General features: G+C 42.3%; 1 protein-coding gene across 3 annotated transcripts in view; it reads left to right on the forward strand.

Annotated features, from left to right (window-relative positions):
- The window catches only part of arhgap32a (Rho GTPase activating protein 32a), a 37,076-nt gene that overhangs the window by 2,618 nt on the left and 14,761 nt on the right, over positions 1–19,697 (forward strand). For 2 of the 3 annotated variants that reach the window (XM_085131310.1, XM_085131309.1), the window contains exons 2-14: positions 4,309–4,422; positions 5,369–5,474; positions 7,474–7,565; positions 7,826–7,910; positions 10,650–10,736; positions 10,830–10,967; positions 11,074–11,166; positions 11,891–12,013; positions 12,176–12,253; positions 14,897–14,978; positions 15,060–15,209; positions 18,433–18,535; positions 19,277–19,421. In XM_085131310.1, the coding sequence (XP_084987436.1) occupies positions 4,334–4,422; positions 5,369–5,474; positions 7,474–7,565; positions 7,826–7,910; positions 10,650–10,736; positions 10,830–10,967; positions 11,074–11,166; positions 11,891–12,013; positions 12,176–12,253; positions 14,897–14,978; positions 15,060–15,209; positions 18,433–18,535; positions 19,277–19,421 (1,371 nt within the window). In that variant the 5' untranslated portion in view covers positions 4,309–4,333. Of the gene's footprint in view, positions 1–4,308; positions 4,423–5,368; positions 5,475–7,473; positions 7,678–7,825; positions 7,911–10,649; positions 10,737–10,829; positions 10,968–11,073; positions 11,167–11,890; positions 12,014–12,175; positions 12,254–14,896; positions 14,979–15,059; positions 15,210–18,432; positions 18,536–19,276; positions 19,422–19,697 lie in introns of those variants that run through there. The other variant, XM_085131311.1, reaches the window with a different exon arrangement.

Below are 19,697 nucleotides of genomic sequence, written 5' to 3' on the forward strand. Positions count from 1 at the left end.
TTCCTCCATGGGCCAGTCACTTGCCTTTTGGGGGGTTCTGCAGAAAAAAATAAAAGAATTTTATTAAAAGTGCAGTTTAAGCTGATACTGTCGGTATTTAATAAACTTCACAGATACCATGGCCATGTGTATGTGAAAGGGTCACTCGTAGTCTCGAACCCAGAGACAGTTATCACTATAGACCGTATATAAGAAATGGGCATCGTATTTGAGTCTGAAAAGTAGAAAAAGTGCTCAAGGGTCTTAAACCTGCTTTCTTTCTAATAGCAACTATTGGCAACTATGATATAGTCGTCTTGTTTTTCCATTCATGACCTCAGTAAACACTTTGCGAATATATTTATTGTCCCAGTCACCAGTTTCAAGTCTTATTGAATCCAACACGAAGTTCATTTTGGTAATCATAGTTCCATGTAAAGTAAATAAAGCAGAGTATCTGATTGGCTGTCATGTGATTTAAAGTCACAAGTTTATGAGTGTGCCGTGCCCTCTCTCCTTATTCGGATTCACCCCTCACATGTGAAATGTAGTTTTAAAAGACCCTGATGGTGACGGGCAATATGCTCCGCTCACAGATGAGTGGGTGGCGTCATGGCGACTCCTCCTCCCCATCTATGATTATCACCACACTTTGTTGTGCACCTCGGCTTCTCGGATACTTTCAGCTTTTTTCTAGCTCATTTTGGGTTTCTGACCTGCCAACTTTACTACTTTGACTCATTCTAACCACAACAGGTCTGCAAACCTGCTTCACACAGCCCAGCTAACACCAAAATACAGACACCCAAATGTGGTGAAAACAGCAGGACAGAGTGTAGCAGATTTACACTTATCATGTAGCCAGAAGTATTTGTTTAGGCGACTTCCAACAATGTGTGTTTTATCATCTGGCCAGTGAGGGATCAAATTTAAAAAGTAAAAATCAAACATTCTGCAAGCTAGCAGTGATAATTACAATGTAGCCTTATTGTTACTCTTTTTGCTCTTTCGTTAGACTTCTGCTAATTCCATAATGAAGGTGTGATTAGGCCATGTTACACTGTTTACTGTAGGTCCACAGAATGGGAGCTATTTTTGCTCCCATTCCTACCTCCTCTCATATGTGATAAAGTATCTGTGACTCACTTAGACACATCTGCTGTGTGTTTGTAGCTACAAATATACAGGCAGTCATTCTTCTTGTCAGCACACATGCTGATAGCAGTTTCATAAACAGTGTGCACGACTGTGTAGGTTGCCCTGTTTTTCCTTAAAATGCCATCTAGGCCATCAGATACCGGGGTGACATCCTTTTACACTCTCTGTTGCAGTCTCCTGACATCAGAGCAGCACTACTTTTTTTCTTTTTTTTAAGTGACAGGTAGAGGGTTTCTTTATTTGTACATCTGGATTAGGTTTGCTTAACACATTGAAAATGACTGATGGAGATGTGGTGGAAAGATGATTTCTGCTTGACGTACAGCAGCTCTGCAGTTTTAGTTACATGGTTTTGATGCCCGGTTTGGCGGGATGGTGTTTTTCTCACCTGTACGGCTGCATCAATATGTGCTACCTGTTTCATTGCCAAGATCAACTAGAGTAATGACTTTTTTTTACAGATGTGACAGCTTTATCTTTTTATAGCTCAAGCTATTTGGGGCAATTCCAAAATAGTCCTCCTGTTTTTTCTCCATGTGTTGTGATTTTCACGATGCTGAGAGGTGTTTGGTATAGCCCTCAATCATATGTTGCTGTCGGCTATCTTCAGCTCATCCCCCACAAGTTGCCAGGCTTCTGTTTCTGTCAGGCAGCTTTAAAGCACACAGCTAGCCCGCCTCCTCTGCAGTGTGCAGTACAGCATGTTCCAATGCTTGATTCACTGTCTTATGCGGTGCCATCAGCAAGGTCAGGTATTGTACCATGTGGCACACATTTTTTTTTTTTAAATCATGGAATGCACGATAAAGGAAATATTGTAAACAATGAAGAGATAATGCTTGGATCTTTTTGTGTTAACCTAGATTTTTAAGCTGTAAATAGAGGCACTAATTGTATTACATGTGCCTCTAGAGCCACATTAATTGGCAGCATAGTGTCTTCACTTCTAAATGACTTTCCAAAAAAACATTCTGCCCGGTGACCCTTATGAAGCAGTGCTTGATGCAACACTTCTAAACAATAAATCAGTTTGCTGCTTGCTTGTATAGTACGTCGGCTCTCCTTTGGCAAGGTTACAGTGTCTATTAGAGAGGAGATGCAGTATGAGATGTGGATGAATTGGAGTCTGATCTGGCCCATATTCCTGTCTGCCTGCTCACATTCTGCTGAGTCAGGAGGCTTTGTAGAAGGCCGTCAACAGCAACTCGGTGAGGCTCTGGGCCAGAGGGGCTGGTGGGAAACTGTTACTACAGAAGCAGTCAGTTGGGGCTGATGAATCTACTTGTTACTCCAAACATTTCTGTGCTGATTAGCAGAGCTGCTTAGGGAAGGTAAAACTGCCTTAGAGTTAAATGGAGGGATTTTTTAGTGCTGGAGATGAACCTCAGAGGTGTGAAAAGAGGCTTGTTTTTTTCCACCCACACGCCCTTTTAACATGCACTGTTTCACAATGCACACCCACATTGGTTAGAAGCTAGTTATGGGAAGATTGTGGTGCCGAGTTTGCTTAATCAGGGCATTTCTTCTGCTTGTTTACAGTACATAAGGAGGTCAGTAGTGATACTGGATTCCATTAGACAGTAAGATAGATCAGGGCCATATTGGTATGAGCCTTTCCAAATATGAGGATTCTTACGCATTCTTACACTTACAACTTTTTAAATATGAGTGTGAAGTTGGCATGTTCTCCTCATGTCTGTGTGGGTTCTCTCCTGGTACTCCAGCTTCCTCCCACAGTCCAAAGACATACAGTTGGTGGGATTAGGTTAATTGGTTATTCTAAGTTGCCTATAGGATTGAATGTGAGCGTGAATGGTCGTCTGTTTCCTGTGTTGGTCCTCCGACAGCCTGGCGACCTGTCCAGGGTGTACCCCCCTTCTCGCCCTGTGGTAACTGGGATAGGCTACAGACCGTGACTTGGAGCCAAGCCAAGACCAAAATTGCACCTGGACAGCACCAGTATGAACCTTATTTAGTTGTCTGTGACTTGCAACAGACTGAAGGTCAGTACAGGGTATACTCTAGGACCTCGCAATGTGAGGTGGTGCTTTGATAGGGATAAGAAAGAAGAAAGTGTACTTTATTGATCCCCGTGGGGAAATTCCTCTCTGCATTTAACCCATTCACTCAGTGAAGCAGTGGGCAGCCATTGGGCGCCCGGGGAGCAGTGTGTAGGGACGGTACCTTGCTCAGGGGTACCTCAGGGTAGCTGTTCAGGGGAATCGAATCGAATCGAATCCCCGACCTTCCCATCATGGGGCCACCACTCTACCTGCTGAGCTATCAACATGTTGTCCATTCAGAGATGCTTTTGTACAAAGCTTGGTTGTAATGATTGATTATTTAAGTTACTATTACCTTCCCATCAGTGTGAACTATTTTGGCCATTCTCCTCTGATGTACAAAGTCATTTTTAACCACAGTACTGTGCTCACTGTACATTTTCTCAGTTATGGACCATCTCTGTAAACCTTACAGATGGTTTTGTTGGAAAATCCCAGTGGATCAGTAGTTTCTGAAACACTCAGACCACCAACAGCAATGCCATATTCAAAGTGATTTGAATCATCTCTATTAACAATTTGGATGCTCAGTTTAAACTTAAGCAGGTTGTTCTGAACATTTCTACATGCCAAAATGCATTGGGTTGTTGCCATGTGATTAGCTGATAAGATATTTGCATTTATTAGCAGCTTAACAGTTGCACCAAGCAAAATGGCCAGTGAGTGGATATCTATGAGCAAAGATAATGATGATAAGTGAACTAATTTTATCCCGGGGCTCATACTGAAACTGCCATGACAGCCTTGACGTTTTCTTGAAGGTGGATGTTTTCTCCAGCTAACTCCTGTCAGTGCAAAAATGATAATAAAAAAAAAAGAAAGAAAGAAAAGAAGCTGATATTCTCATGAAATCATCTTATGAATGTGCCGTCTGACATTCTTTATATCCCCGAAGCAGCTCCTGGCACTGTAGCATGATGTCATCGCAGATTACAGTCTGGGCTATGTGAATTGTAGCCTTGAGAGTCGCGCACGCTGCAGCCTCAAGCGTGTCAACGTCTGGCGGCTTCATAGGATCGGACTCCTTCTCCCATGCTCTACTCTTACGCTCAGCCACCCACTCTGGCTTTGTCTCCCTCCCTCTCCTCCCACTCACGTTTCTCTACAGCGGACAGTTGCAGTAAAGCAGCATCATGGAGGCTGGATGCGTGGTTGCCGCGGTGATTGAGAATGCTGCCTCAGGACCCGAGGGAGAACCAGGAAGTAGTGACGTCCTTGAGAGGTGAGTTGCTCTGTTTTTTTTTCTTTCTCACATCATGTCAGCTGATGTGAATCATGTAAAAACATAAAAATGCGCGGAGACAGACGTGTGCGTGCGTAGCTCTAACTATCATGTGCTTGTGTGCTCATTTACATGCGCGTTTGCATTTGAGATGCTGCATGAAGGAAGGTAAGAGCAGGACAGTGTTAAGGCTAAAAGATGACCCTGTCCCCAGAGAGAGAGACAGACAGACTGTCTCTGTTCCAAGCTTCATCGTGTCCAGACTTTACCATATCTCTTCTTCTCTTATGCAATTCACTGTATCCCTGTGGATCACGTAAATTACACTGTGTGTCTGTGTTCCTGGCCTGGAGTCCTGGTCTCATCATGCTGAATTACGCTGACAAAACCGTGCTCCGTCTCTCTCCTGGCTTTGTTGCTCATAAAAGTTGAGCTGAATGGAACCTCACCCTGCCCTCTTGAATGCACTGAGTCACATTTCAAGTGACGGTTTTGTGAAGCAGTCCCTTGTGGGTGAATTGTCTTTATGGCTCACTGAATAGTCAACCTCGGCTTTCCTAAGGGCATACGACAGACCCCAAATGTGCTACAGTTTGTTTTGTTTTGCTTTCAGATTAATCTGGATCACGGACATTTGTGCAACATATGTTTCCACCTTCGCCTGATTGGATTAAACTAGTATTTTCACATAGTTCCCAGTTATCATATGTGATGCAATTTAAACCTTGCAGTGCTTGTACAACATGTTTTCTGGGCCATGCTGTTGCAATGTCAGGATTTGAGACCAAGCCACACTTTATGAATTCCTCCTCACTTGCTCCCTCTGGTGTATTTTTTTTTTTTAAAAAGTGACAAGCCTTATTTTAAAGTCTCCGTGGCACAGCAGTTGATACTGTGACATGTTATCTCTCTTTTATTTAAATTCCTGGCCTGTGTCTTCCTCTAGTGACGTGTTACCGTCTACCGAGCTGGACAAAGACGATGCCTTACCTCAAGCCACTAACAGTAATCCTCTAGAGGAGAAACAACCACAGGAGACATCCACTGCCATGGTACACGCCTACACGCACACACACGCACACACAAACACGCCTCTGACTCATCACTTATACAAGAAAACACATAAACACCAGCAGAGATGGATGTTTCCCTTCTTCCACGAGGCTGCACTGGTTCTGGAGGTTATTCACAGCATCTTGGCACCGAGGTCATATGGCGGACATGTGAAAGTCAGCTGTTATGTAAATTTGCATTTAAAGATATCTCACCAGAGACTGAGGTGACATGCTTGATAGCAGCTGAGGTAAAGGTGTGATGACCGTGTCATGCCACAGACACATGATGTCATCTTTTCTCTCTGTTTGGCTTCTTATATTTATCTGAAGGGGGATTTTAAGATGTAAAATTGGTGAATTTTGTTTGTTAAGTACCATCTGTCTGTTTCTATCTCTCTCTATCCATATTAATCTCCCTTAACTCTGATATCTGCACATGAATATGCAGAATCTGTTAGCAAGGGACTTGCTAGATTCTTGTTCCTGGAAGCGTTCTGGTTTCTGCTTAAAGCAGTATTAACCATTTACATCTGGTCAATGTTAGACTGCAAGCAGGGAAACAGTCCTGCGAAGAGCAAAGGTGGGTGGCTGTGGGGTAGTGTCATTACCGTGGGACAGCATGTATCTTGTGCCACTACTTCCTGTTTGATTAACCGAACATAGATGCAGTTTAAAAAAAACAAACAAAAAAAAACTACTGGCTGTATGATTATTATTTTTTAGTTGCTTTTTAAAAATGTATCTACATTCTTAAACAATAACGACTACAAAAAACAGGAAGTCCTGGCACCAGATACCCGTTTTCCCCTTGGTTACCTCCTGAGGGATTATTAGGCAAAGTGGTCACATGACGTGTGCATTTTTTTTAAAAATGTATACTGTATTTTTACAAATAAAATTCCACGTTTGCATTTTGATTTTCAAGCTATGTACACGTGGAGTGGGTGGAGACAAGTGTGACGGAAGGATAGTGGCGAGAGTGTTAAGGGAAGTTTGCTCAGCGGTAGAGAAACCTGCTATAATACATGTTTGGAGACGGTGGCACTTACCAAAAGTCAGGAGGCCAAGGTGGAGGTTGCAGAGTTGGCAGGTACATCACAGGGACAGCTCAAAGTTAGAGAGGCAAGGGTGAAATAGTTTGGACATGTGCAGAGGAGAAATGGTGGATATATTAGACAAAGAAAGTGGATTATAGAGCTGCCAGACAGGAGGGAAAGAGGAAGACTGCAGAGAAGATTCATGGATGTAGTGAAGGAGGGCATGCAGAGGGTTGGTGTGACAGAAGAGGATGCTAGGGATGATCTGCTGTGTCGACCCCTAAAGGGAACAGCTTAAAGAAGAACAAGATTACAGCTTATACTGCATTCATGCGTTCACTATTGAAAACTTGATTTCTAACTGGAAAAATTCCAATGAACTCTGCCTCAGAGTGAACAAGTCTGCTGCACGAGTTGTTGACATCATGGTGGTATGAAATATGCTGAATAAACTACATTTTTGGTTCAAAGTAATGAACTTGATAACATCTGACTTGATAATGGGTCAGATAAAGCAGTATTTGTTCATTATGTACTAGAATATATATCTGTCCATTCATGTGCATGGCTTTCCAGCTCTATGGAGCACAATAGCAACGTAGTACAGTAACAGAATCCATGGAAAGAAAAGGCCTAATGCTTACAGGAATTGCTAATATTAGTGTAAATGACATTTCAACAAAACATGAACACACATATGATAACACAGTTATAGGATAGCAAAGAATGCAATACACCACAGCATATAGTAATATAACATATTAGCCTTGCATACGATGCTGTAGCATAAAACTTATTGTACCGCTTAGAGTCACTCCTTTAGCATGTAGCACTTCAGTTGTAGCACCTTCACTCTTTCATGTGATCGACATCATTACTGTGGTCACTGCAAATGGTTCTCCATCAGCTGTCCCGTGACCGACTGACATTTATCGAAGTGTGCTGTCTCCGTTTGGCAGGCAAGGAGCGATGACATCACAGAGCACCCGGCTGAGCCCATCCTGCGTTCCTGCGTCAGCACAGCCAGCATGAAGGTCAAGAACATGAAGAAGTAGGTGTTCCTGGAGACAGTGTTGCTGCTATTATAGGCTGTAAACCAGGCCTCTTATTCAGGCCACTGAAATGAGGACCTATAAAATGACGGGTGTGACACAGACAGATAAGTGAGTCTGTTATCATGTGCAGACCTAATCTCTTCTTCTTCTTCTTCTTCTTTTATGCCAATAGACTTTGCTCTTCTCTTTTTCAGTGTTTTGAATACTGATAAGTTGCTGCGTTTGCTATATATATTTTTTTGTTTTTGTTTTTCAGGCTGACTTTTCCCAGAGGTCACTTTCCCAGATTGGCAGAGTGTGCCCATTTCCACTATGAGACAGTTGATTTTGGCAATGTTCAGGTGAGACCTGAAAATACTTACAGCGTGACTTCAGCAGCAGAGTTTCTATGTTTAGTAATTGTGTCTTTGGCTCGAGTTCAGCGGCCGTTTTAGTGAATTGCTCCAGAAAGGAATCATTCTTTAAACGCAGTGTGGCAGCTGAATCGATAACCTTGTTTGCCTTTCCTGGACAGTTACTGCTCTATCCTTCTTTCTCCTTAAATGTCACAATAGAGCAAATAGTCTTTTCTATCCAGGAATTGTAGAATTTTGTATGAGACAAATTTAAAATCTCAGTCTGATAAACCGCATGTTACGTGTGTGAGAGTGGCTGCAGTTATAGTTGATGCAGGGGAAGAGTTAACCTAAAAGCACAGACTAAACCTTAAATCCGCCTTCGTAATACAGGCCTCTGAAGTCAGTGATTGGGATTCCTCTCCTTTAACCACGTAATAAATTATTTGGACATATAGATAATTTTCTAGGTTTAAGAAAGACTTTGTTCAAAGCAGTGATAATAAGAAGCAGTGAAGCCTTAGTGGCTGCTCATCCATGTGTGGAAGTGATTGTTAGTCGCCTGGTTAACCTCGGTGTAGTGCGGGTTGCTTGCCAGCAGAGTGCATCAGTCACCTCTGATACAGGCTGCTCCAACTACAGGCTGCCAGTGTCAGCTTTAGGCTGCCAGAGCAGTGTATGCATGTATTCACACATACTTTAAGGCTGAATCCCTACATCTAGTATTAGTCAGCTACAGTGTAACAGGCTGGACGGACTCTGTTGAGCATCCTCTTGTGGTTGCCATGATTGTGATGGCTGCATCAGCAGCGTGGAGGGAAGTGGAAGCAGCACAGTTCCAGTGACCTTGGAAAGCACCACAAGGAGACAAAAGGCAGAGTCAAGCTGAAATAGAAATTTGGGTGCGTGGAGACGTCGCTGTGGGGTGTATTTTGCACGCCACAACGCAACGTGATGAATCCTCGACTTAATCTGAGAGATTAGTCTTTGTCCCGTGATGCATTTCTCATGTCTCTTCATCCACACAGTGCAGCAGCCAGGCGCTGATCAAGTCTCATATATCACGATTGCAGAATAGCACAAGGACAGCAGACTGCCTCTGTCTGCAGCCTGCCTGATTGATCCCTCTCCAGATTAGCTGCAGTCTCGCCTTGAGAGCGCAATGAAGGAGAATTGTTTTGAGATGACAAAGGGTCGTCGTTCTGTCTTGTGCCTTTGTATGATGGATGAGCTTGTGTATCTGTGTGTGCCGGCTGAGCCCATTTTACTGGCAAACCCCCTTTTGTTGCCGGAGAAAGGAAAGAGGGTTAAGAGAGAGAGAGAGACAGAGGGAGAGCGAGAGGAGGAGGGTGATGGAGACCGAGCGCAGGAGAGGGAGGAGGGGGAAGAGATTGAAAAAGGGATGCAGGAAGGGGGGTTACGCACACACACATATACGCACACACACACACACACACAGTTGGGAGCATCCTCTTTTCATATATTCTGCTTTTAGAACAGAGCATGAGCACGCGATGATCCAAAGCACTGGAAATTAGCTTTTTGGGTAAAACGGCAGGGGACGGCAAATAGGCGAGCTGCGTTTGAGCCGCTGCTCTGAGCTAACATTTGGCTTGTTGGAGGAGCTTGCTGAGGTCCAGGACTGCGGCTGCACACAAAGAGAGAGCCACCTCCTCCAGCTGCGGGGAATATGTGAGATGCCTTAGTGGCAGGTAACATAAACATGCGTCGACTATATATTCATCTGAGCTTCTGGTGGTTGATATTCGTGAGGAAATAATGTCACGCTTGTGCATTAGCACGCTCTAGTTTGAAGAGAGGTGGAGAAGGTGTGAGCGTCGTGGAGGAAGTGATGCTCAAGCACGCCTTCGGTGAAAACTTTGAGATTTTTGCTGTTTTATTTTTATTCAAATCTTTTAAGTTGAAACCTTCATTTTTATCTGCGATTCAGTCCGTAATCCTTCTCATCATAATCTCTTTGGCTCGTTGACCCGTCGGTACCTAATTTAGCTGTTTGGTCGGGACTAGTATTTCAGATTCTCGCGGTGGACAAGAGCTCTTCCATCATGAATTATTTAGATACAAATTTCTCCGACTGTTCGTTCGTTGTCACCGTGGTTTGCCGTATTACTGCTGAGCAGTAACTGGGTCGCTGCGTGTTGTATAACAGTGTATCTGGATGAGTTGCTAACAGATATAAATAACCAGAACTTCCCTTGGCTTCGAGGCCTTTGAAGTCGCTGCTACAGTAATGTCTATCAACAAATTCCCAAACTACAGTGAAGCTTTGATCTTTTCAGTTTTGGGGCATATTAAAAATTAGTGACGAGGAAGAGAAAAAGAAATATTCTTTAAATCTACACCACCTCCAAGTTCTGAAATGCTAACAGCTGATCTATTATACATTTCATACTGCAGGATTTATAGTGAAGTGCTGCTGACAGATGATATATATCCTCCTTACCTGCCAAATAACTTAACCACGAAGGCTGTCAGTCACATTTAAAGATCATTTGTCGGAATATTTTTATTAATGCATTATTTCCCCACAGTGCCTTGGTGCTTGATTTTCATCACACTTTTTCACTCCAGCGTAAAAGTGGTTTTACTATTTCATGCAGAAACGGGTCCTTACATGAAATTCTCCTTGTATATCAGGTCATATACAGAGAGGTTGTTGTATTAAACTGATCAATTATTTAGCACCACAGCCTTCTCAGCGTTAGCTTCTCTGTCTCTCCGTAGCTGGCCTTTGCAGAGGGGCAGAGTGAAGGACCAAAGGCTGGGCTGGACTCCAAGGAGCTGGTCTTTCTGGTCCAGATCACTTGCCAGGTAAGATTATTTGCTACTTTTGTGAACGAGATTCGATCGCACGACGTCGTATATTTCTTTCCATTTCCGTTTATCATTTGTTCGTCCTCTCAGGGTCGAAACTGGCTGGTGAAGAGGTCTTATGAAGACTTCCGGGTGCTGGACAAGCATCTGCACTTGTGTATATACGACCGTCGTTACTCCCAGCTCACTGAGCTGCCGCGATACGACACGCTGAAGGACACCGATGAGGTATCTATATCCGTAACGTATAAGATCACAGATTTGCCTGAAGTTATCTGTTTAATGTTACAGTCAGTTTGTCTTTTACAAATCTTGATCATGTGCTTCCTTTCAGTCAGTAGCCACAATGTTGGCAACCTACCTGTCCCGCTTCTCTAACATCGCTGACAATAAGATCAACTGTGGTCCGGTATTAACATGGATGGAGGTATCTGTTTATCTTTTTGGTGATTTTTTTTTCTGACATTTTGCTTTTGTTGCAGAAAAACGTAAGTTTTTAATTTAATCAGGAATTAGCACAACAGAATTTAGAGTGTCCTGGGCAAGACTGGTAGCATTAACCCTCCACATTTCTGATGGTGAGAGAAACCAGAGCTCCAAGATCATATCATCACAAGCATGAAAGGACTTGGGCGGTTGTCAGTGTATTTTGCCAGTGAAGTAGTGCGTCTCCTGTAGCTCATTCGCCTATAAAGATTACATTTGATGCCCTCCCCTGTACCCTTGATGACGATTTTGGACATTGAGGGGTTATAAACATGCTTTGAAGGCCATTAATAATAGTTTTTCCAGGAGTAGCTGCATAGGCAGAGATGTCCCTCACTAACGTCTGATGCACACCAGTTATTTTGTTCTATACGCAGACCTGAAATATGACAGAAGCCACTCAGTTAAAAAAATTAGCTTCAAGCGTTACCCCTAGAAGGCTGTTTAATAGCTTATGCTACATGCAGTGCATTGTTCAGGCTCTGCTTTAACAGGGAACGACTGATATTAAGTCAAGTTACAGGTAAAAAGAAAATATTTTTTCCCTCTCTTCTGCTTCCTGTCTCTGTCACTTTTACTGCAGTGACAGAGCTCCCGTCCCCTGCTTCCTGTGCTTAAGAAAAACTGGGCTAACACGTCTCTGTTGTAACACTTTTTATTTTTAGATCGACAACAAGGGGAACCATCTGCTGGTGTCTGAAGAAGCTTCAATCAATGTCCCCGCCATCGCCGCTGCCCACGTCACCAAGCGGTACACAGCCCAGGCCACAGACGAGCTAACCTTTGAGGTACCGGCTATTGTAAAACATCTATGAGAAACACACTCCCATTTGTTTAACTTGTTTTTTCTTCTTTAGCTAGATTTTATTTGAGTGTTTAGCATATGCAGATTTCCGATTCCATCATGATTCCTTTTTAATGGACTCGTCATCACACGCTTTGTGATCCAGGTGGGGGACATTGTTTCAGTCATCGACATGCCGCCTAAAGAAGACACAGGCTGGTGGCGAGGGAAACATGGCTTTCAGGTATAATAAATGCACAAATGTCCTCTTTCTACTGTATATACAAGTAAAAACAGGTAATACCTTGAATTTAATTAAAGAGAACCAGAGGTGTCGCACTTTGCATCCCTGTTCTGTTTTACCTTTTAATGTTTTTGAGTCATTCTATCATCATGGGTCTTCTTCTCAACCATCTCTGGTTTCAAAAACATTTTGTGTCTGATCCAAAAAGGTCTGAATAGTTTCTAAATGGTACTCTAGTTATAACTAAGCAAATAATGTTTTTAAAATATATTTTGTGTATTTTAATTTTCGAGTCCCACTGCCCCGGAGCAGTCCGATAATCCAGATTAAGTTTAAAATATAGTCAGAGAGACATTAAAAATGCAACAATGTAGCATTTTCATATATATTCTGGCAGTTAGCGTGTGTCCTTGCTTGCCTGCAGCAGTTGTGGCTTTAGACTTACTTTTGGGATGGGGAGTTAAGGTCTTGTATTGGAGATACCGATCTCGGCATGTGGAAACGGCAATTTGGCCTTGCGACACTTATGACAGGAAAGTTAATTATTAATCCCTTTCTTATAACTGTTAATTATTTTTGCTGTATTTGATGTATAAAAACATTTCAGGCATTTTATTGTGGATACTTTATGAGATATTCATATTCAAATATAGTTTCAGATTTCAAAGTGTGAAAGAAAAACACGCTGGGAGTGGCTCAACAAACCAGAAATACAATGTATACAAAGTAGAGATGGACCGATCCGATATTACGTATCGGTATCGGTCCGATACTGACCCAAATTACTGGATCGGATATCGGCGAGAAATAAAAAATGTAATCCGATCCATTAAATATCAAAAAAAGCACCTCACAAAGCTTGCTACACTGCGTAACTCGGCTCATAACCGTAGCACGTCGCAGCAGTGTGCGTCACGTGATAGAGCCGCTGTGTGTATTTGTAGCCTTGCTAGCAAACCAGCATTTTATCTCCGAGGAAGTTTTCCCAGAGAGAAGTAAAGCAAGTGTGTAAGTTCATCTCTGAATGTTTGTAAAGCATTCCCACGTTAAGCTTAACAACAGATATATGGAGCGACTGCCTCTCTCTCTCTCTCCTGCTGCTACTTCAATCTGAAACTGCTTAATGATCAGCTGATCGGCTTTTCTGTCGCGAGTCCGTCTCTCTTAGTTTTTGGCCCACTTCTCACTAGAAAGAGGAAACCAGCGGCTGAACAACAGCAGCACTATTAAGCTTGATAAGCTGTTGTTAGAATTTATTTAATATTATTTCTACACCAGGATCTTTTTCTACGTAGCTGACGACTGGTAACTGTGCAGGGGCGGATCTAGCAAAGTTTAGCCAGGGGGGCCGATAGGGCATGAACAGGGAAAAGGGGGCACAAAGACATACTTTTCTTTCTTGTTCTCATTTAAAATATCTAGCTTTTAATAAATAATTATCTGACTCTTACACCCAAAGTTTTAATCTGATGTAAAATATATAGAAGTCCATTACTGTATATAGTAACTGTTAAGTCTAATATACCCTAGTAAGTTATACTACTTTTTCCTTTGGGAAGATACCATCTGTGCAGTCTGCAATATTGTTGAAGAAAGATGTTGAATCTATTTAATTATTCTTGAAAAATAATTTCTTTCTGTGCATTTTTCTCCCTGCATCAAATTAAATTTGATTACATCGATTAAGCATCATGAGCTGGAGGGTGGGATGTGGTTCCCTATTTTTTTTTTTTTTTTGCTGGGAGTTTGCAACTCTATTAGTTAGGTTGCTTGATATTTCTGCTAAGTACTCTTTAAAATACCAGAATAGGGAGGATGGAGCAGGTTTACGTTTATTAGATTGATCAGTGTTGCTGAACTATGAAATATTTTGTTGTATTTTTTACATACAGGTATAACAGAATAGCTTTAGTGTTGTTATTTATTTAAACTTGAGTATAAACTTATACAAAATGCAGCAAGATATTAAAAAAACCGTTTTATTGATTAAAAAACACACTATATCGGATTCATATCGGTATCGGCAGATATCCAAATTTATGATATCGGTATCGGACATAAAAAAGTGGTATCGTGCCATCTCTAATACAAAGTAATTCGCATATGAAGCCTAAATTTCACAGCAATTGTTATATCCTCAGACTTTGGATGCACAACATTTTTATGCAAATTGGAGATGGGAGAGCAGAAAATGTTTTTAAAATTTTGATGCTTTGAAATAAATGAACCATTTATAATGTTCATACAAAGTCTGTGGATATATTTAATAATAGCTTTGGCCTGCAACTCCAGGATGCTGTCCAAATCTTTTGACAGACCTTACCAAAGTAATCAAATGTGTTGTTGTCCCTGCTAGAGTAGAAGTAGTTGCTGCCAGCAGGAGCACGTTTTGCAATGAGGATCTAGACGCAACGAGACAGACTGTTTGTCACAAACAATGCCAGCCACACTATTGCAGCTGATAGCTGACAATTTAGCGTCTGAGGCAGCGTCTCATGCTTCCTGACCTATTTCTGCACCCTCGCCGTATTAACAGTCTGCTCCAGCGTAAAACACCCCCTCTGGTCCTTTTAACATTCAAGCGTATCACAGTTTCTGTCTCTCCCCTTTAGTCCTCTCAGTCTCTCTTCTCTCTTCTTCCAGGTTGGTTTCTTCCCCTGTGACTGTGTCGAGCTGATAAATGACAAGATTCCCCCCAGTGTTCAAAGCTCAGTGCCAAAGCCAGGTACTTTTCAGTGTGTGTGTGCGTGTGTGTGTGTGTCGGTGCGTGATGATTTATTTAAGACTTGTGTTTCATCTTAATCAGTGTGTAAGAAGCATGGAAAGCTGGTAACGTTCCTGAGGTCTTTTATGAAGTCTCGACCGCCGCCGCAGAAGCTCAGGCAGCGCGGCATCCTCCGAGAGCGCGTGTTTGGCTGTGACCTGGGGGAACATCTCCACAACTCAGGACATGAGGGTAAAATGGATTTTTATTTCTCATTTTACAGTGAATCATTTTTTACCTGCTGGCTGTTCACATTTCAGTGTAAACTGCTGGAAGGTAAGAACTAATCCCAAAGCAGGGATTACCTCGTGAATCTGTGGCTCTTTGTAGATTTTTGTAGATTTGCCAAAACTGCTTTGTGTATTTGGGGTTTCTAGGCCGTTGGGTCAATAGGTAGACAATACTCATGTGACTTTCACCTTTCATCTTGTGTATTATTTTGATTTCATACATTTCTTGCTAAATATTGTAGTAAAATCTGTTCTTCACGCTGGACAATGTCATTTCACCTGCGTTGTGACTCCTTATAATGAAGCGATGCCTACTTGTAACCTTTCCTCGTGGGAACACTTCAGCCAGTGAGTAACGATTCATAGAAAACAGCTGAAATAGGAAAAAATCCAGTTGAATTACAGTGTTTTTACCTGTTGAAGGTGGGTGATGTTTGTTTAAATGCTGCGTAAACACTTCACTCAAGAGTCTTAACAGCCTCGGGACTGTGTGTTTTGGATTCGCTCAAGATAAACCACAGTACCTTGTATTTACAGTGATGAATGAGCCTTTTATCCACTGCAACACATTGACTCAGTGAAATGTTTTTAATTGTTGCATAGCACAACAAGCCATGCTGTGGTACGGAGGAATACAATCCAGGTTTTCGGGCTTTGGCTGCACATGCAGTACTTCGTGGTATGATTGATTTTTGTCAGGGCGTCCCATTCAAAAATCGCTTTTGAAAGAACTGATCGAGGCATCAAAAATGTGTGTAAAATGTAACATAAGCAACATGATATAGAAAACCTTCAACTTATAAAACACCTGAAGAAAGCGTATTTTTAACGATGACTTTCAATTTGACACTAGCTATAAGCGTGTTTGAGTCTTTACTGCAAAGTAATCCATGCCTAAGGTGCGAAAATAGCAGATGATCACAAAAACACACTAAAAAGCAGATATTTAAATGTGACTGTTGGAGTTGAAACAGAGAATGATGCAGAGATAAGCTGGACGTTTACCACTGTTACCTGCCAGTGGTCAGTGCTGGCCAACCCAGTAAACAGACTGCAGTGGTTAGTAAAAGTCTTGGCTTGTAATAACATGTAGAGATGCACAGTACACTGAATCAAGACAAAACTGATGTTTTATTGTTACAACCTACATTTTCTGTCACTTATCTGAGTCATTGGTCACAGGGCCAGCTGTCTAAGCAAATATGTTCAGGCCTCCCTCTCCCCAACCACCTCCCTAACTCATCCAATGGACCCTCTCCCAGTAAAACATGTCAGGATCTCACCAAGGAGGCGTCCAGGAGACCACCTCAACTAGCTTTTGATGTGGAGGAGCAGTAGCTTTACTCTGAGCCTCTTTCAAAGACTGAGCTTTTCATCCGATCTCAAAGAGAGAGCTTCCCTTTGGGGGAAGCTCATTTTTACCAGCAGGCTGTGCAGAACTTTAAGCAAAAACTTTGATGTGGGAGGAGTTTATTGAGACCATGGTGCAAAACTTTTGGTAGACTTTGGGGGAATTGTGGCAAACCATCAGGTTTTCCAGGAGGGGAGAGCAGGGCTCTACTCACATTGTCTACAGCAGACGTCCCCAAAGTGTGGGGCCCGCCCCCTAGGGGGGGCGCAGAGCCATTGCAGGGGGGGCGCGGCATGAAAAGGGAAAAAAAAACCAAGACAACAACGCTTGGACACTGCTAGCACGGGCGCCCACGCAAACGCAAAGCAGGAAATGAAGCATAGCTGAATATGTTTCCAAACCAACTTCATTCTAAGCCAAAGACTAGAAAAATATGGTGAAGCATATCTTCCCTTTGGTTTCACCTGCACAAGTGCCAAGGTAGGTCTCCCTGCAGGATTGGTTTTCCCTTCGTTGGGAGCAGCGCTGGGCTGTTTAAATCACGGACAAACAGTATTCCACATTCTTGATTTGTAGTTCACAAACACTTGTTGTAATGACTAACTACTCCTGACATTTTGGAAATGTTAGCTCTTTATACAGTAAAGTTACAGCGGGATACAAATAACATCAGGTCGTTCCTGCCACAATTTGTTCCCCGGTTCAAATCACGGACAAACAGCATCCAACAGTTGTTTATGTTTTTGAACCCATTTTGCAGAGGGATTTTTTGAAAAATGTATTGATAGCAATGTTGAATATTATTACACAGGAAAAAAAACAACTACATGTAAAATAATTACACCGTGACGCCTCTGCCTTTCTAAATGGAGGGACAGTAACTGCGTGTATATGTAAGCGTGTAAAACCTGCAGATAGTCAGATTAACAGTATTTCGTCTCTATCTGCCATTCTGCAATTCATCTCATGTAAACAATAACGTGCACACAGCGTGACGTGAAAAAAGGCACATACCTTTGACGTTGCATGACGAACTCTGTATTCCTCGTCCACACCTAACCACAAAAAAGGAGTTTTAAAAAATCTCCGTTCTCGGTGATTCGAAACGCCGTTTACGTGGACGAAACAGCTGCGTGTTCAAAAATACCCGTGTAGGTGTGGACGTAGCGTAAAAGAGTTAGTAGTTTATTTCCTTACTACCTGTAATTTATTGCAGATTACTTGTATTTGCTTAATTGTTTACTAAATGTTTGAGGTGTAAAATAAACGCAATGGAGCAAAATATGGGTCTGTGTGGTTGGAGGATGTGTTCGTGTGTGCGAGGGGGGGCGCGAACATTTTTCTTGTAAAACAAGGGGGGCCCAGCAAAAAAAGTTTGGGAACCACTGGTCTACAGTAAGTGTAGTGTACTGGAATGGCTAGATCCCAGTAGCACGGCTTCCATAGAAGAATCAGAGACTTGCCCATCACTGATGGCCTGGCTCCTGGGGTGGATGAGATTCTTCTCGAATTTCTTAAGTAACCGGATGTTTCAGGGCTGTGTTAGTGGGCATGCTTTTGCAGCAAAGCACTGAACTTGAGGACAATGTCTCTGGACTGGCAGACTGTGGTAGTGGTTTCTCTTTTTAAGAAGGTGGACCGGAGAATGTGTTCCAGCTTCATGGGGATCACACTCTTCAGCCTCCTCTGTAAGATCTACGGCAGGCTGCTTGAGAGGAGAGTCCATTTGTTAGTCAGAGGAACAATGAGTTTTGGGGGGTTTTGTTCTTATGTGGTAATGCATAGACAACTTAAGGAATGAAGCATGTCGCTGACCATCTTTTGTCTATTGCAGTGCCCCAGGTTGTTAAGAGTTGTGCAGACTTCATAGAGAAACACGGAGTCGTGGATGGGATCTACAGGCTCTCAGGGATCTCTTCCAACATTCAGAAACTGAGGTTTGTGCCTGCAAAATCAAAATATAACACTAAACAATTCCTGAGGATTCTCAGGAAGGACCAAATTCCAAAACTAGCTTCTACTTTCTAAAATATTCCCTCTAGTCTGAGTTCCCTCTGGGGTTTCAGTGTCTTTCGTTTTTCTTTCAAAAGCTTTTTTGGTGAATGAATTATGATAAGTAATTGGAATTATACTGAGATTCATTAAATATTGTTTTCTTTTTGAGCTGCTTCTCTTGGAATCCATCAAACACAATTTGTTTCAAGCTGCGCAGCTCTGAACGGCTGTAATGGTCTTCTCATCTATTTTATGCTTGCCAGGAGGAATTTGTGAAACAGTCCCCCATCAGTACATAAATTAGGCACAGAACCTGATGGTGTTTAACAGCCAATCAAAACGTCTTTTCTCACTTAAAATAACTGACTGTCGCCACATGAAATAGTCTTTCAACATTCATGAAAACACAGGAGATAAAAAAGCAGTCGACGATTTTCTGATAATAATCAGCAAGCTTATTAATAGATTTCCTGCATTAGATGCAAGAATAAAGTTTTTTTTTTAAACAAAGACACTGAAATAGTAATAAAAGGCATACGTTATCATGTGGTAAATTAATGATTTCTGCCTCAAAAGGAGCTTATAGTCCTGTTTTTGTTGTTTGTTTTTCTCATATATTGACAGACGGGCAGTAGGATGACTCCCACACTGTTCTTTTTCTCTTTATTTTGGGCTCTGTGTAGGCATGAGTTTGACTCTGAACAGATCCCAGACCTGAGCAGAGACGTCTACACACAGGATATCCACTCAGTGGGCTCTCTCTGCAAACTGTACTTCAGGGAGCTGCCCAACCCTCTTCTCACCTACCAGCTCTACGACAGATTCTCAGTAAGGACCGCAGCGCGGGTTTACGCTGGGAATAGATATCAGAAAGGAAGCTGGTATTGCAACAGTGTCAAGTATTACAAGTAGGGCAAAAAAAAGCTGCGAGGAACATATTTCTAGTTATTCAGTGGTGACAAAAGAACAGAGGAAATCATTTCCAAATTTCTGCTCATTTTGAAGTGCCGCTCAAAATGGGGTCAGTGCATCACGCTGAGCTTTCTAGGAACAGCGGGGGTTGTGCATGTTAAAACCCGAATAGCAGATTAAGCGAGACAAAAC

Source organism: Neolamprologus multifasciatus, chromosome 14, assembly GCF_963576455.1.
Source record: "Neolamprologus multifasciatus chromosome 14, fNeoMul1.2, whole genome shotgun sequence".
Lineage (NCBI taxonomy): Eukaryota > Metazoa > Chordata > Actinopteri > Cichliformes > Cichlidae > Neolamprologus > Neolamprologus multifasciatus.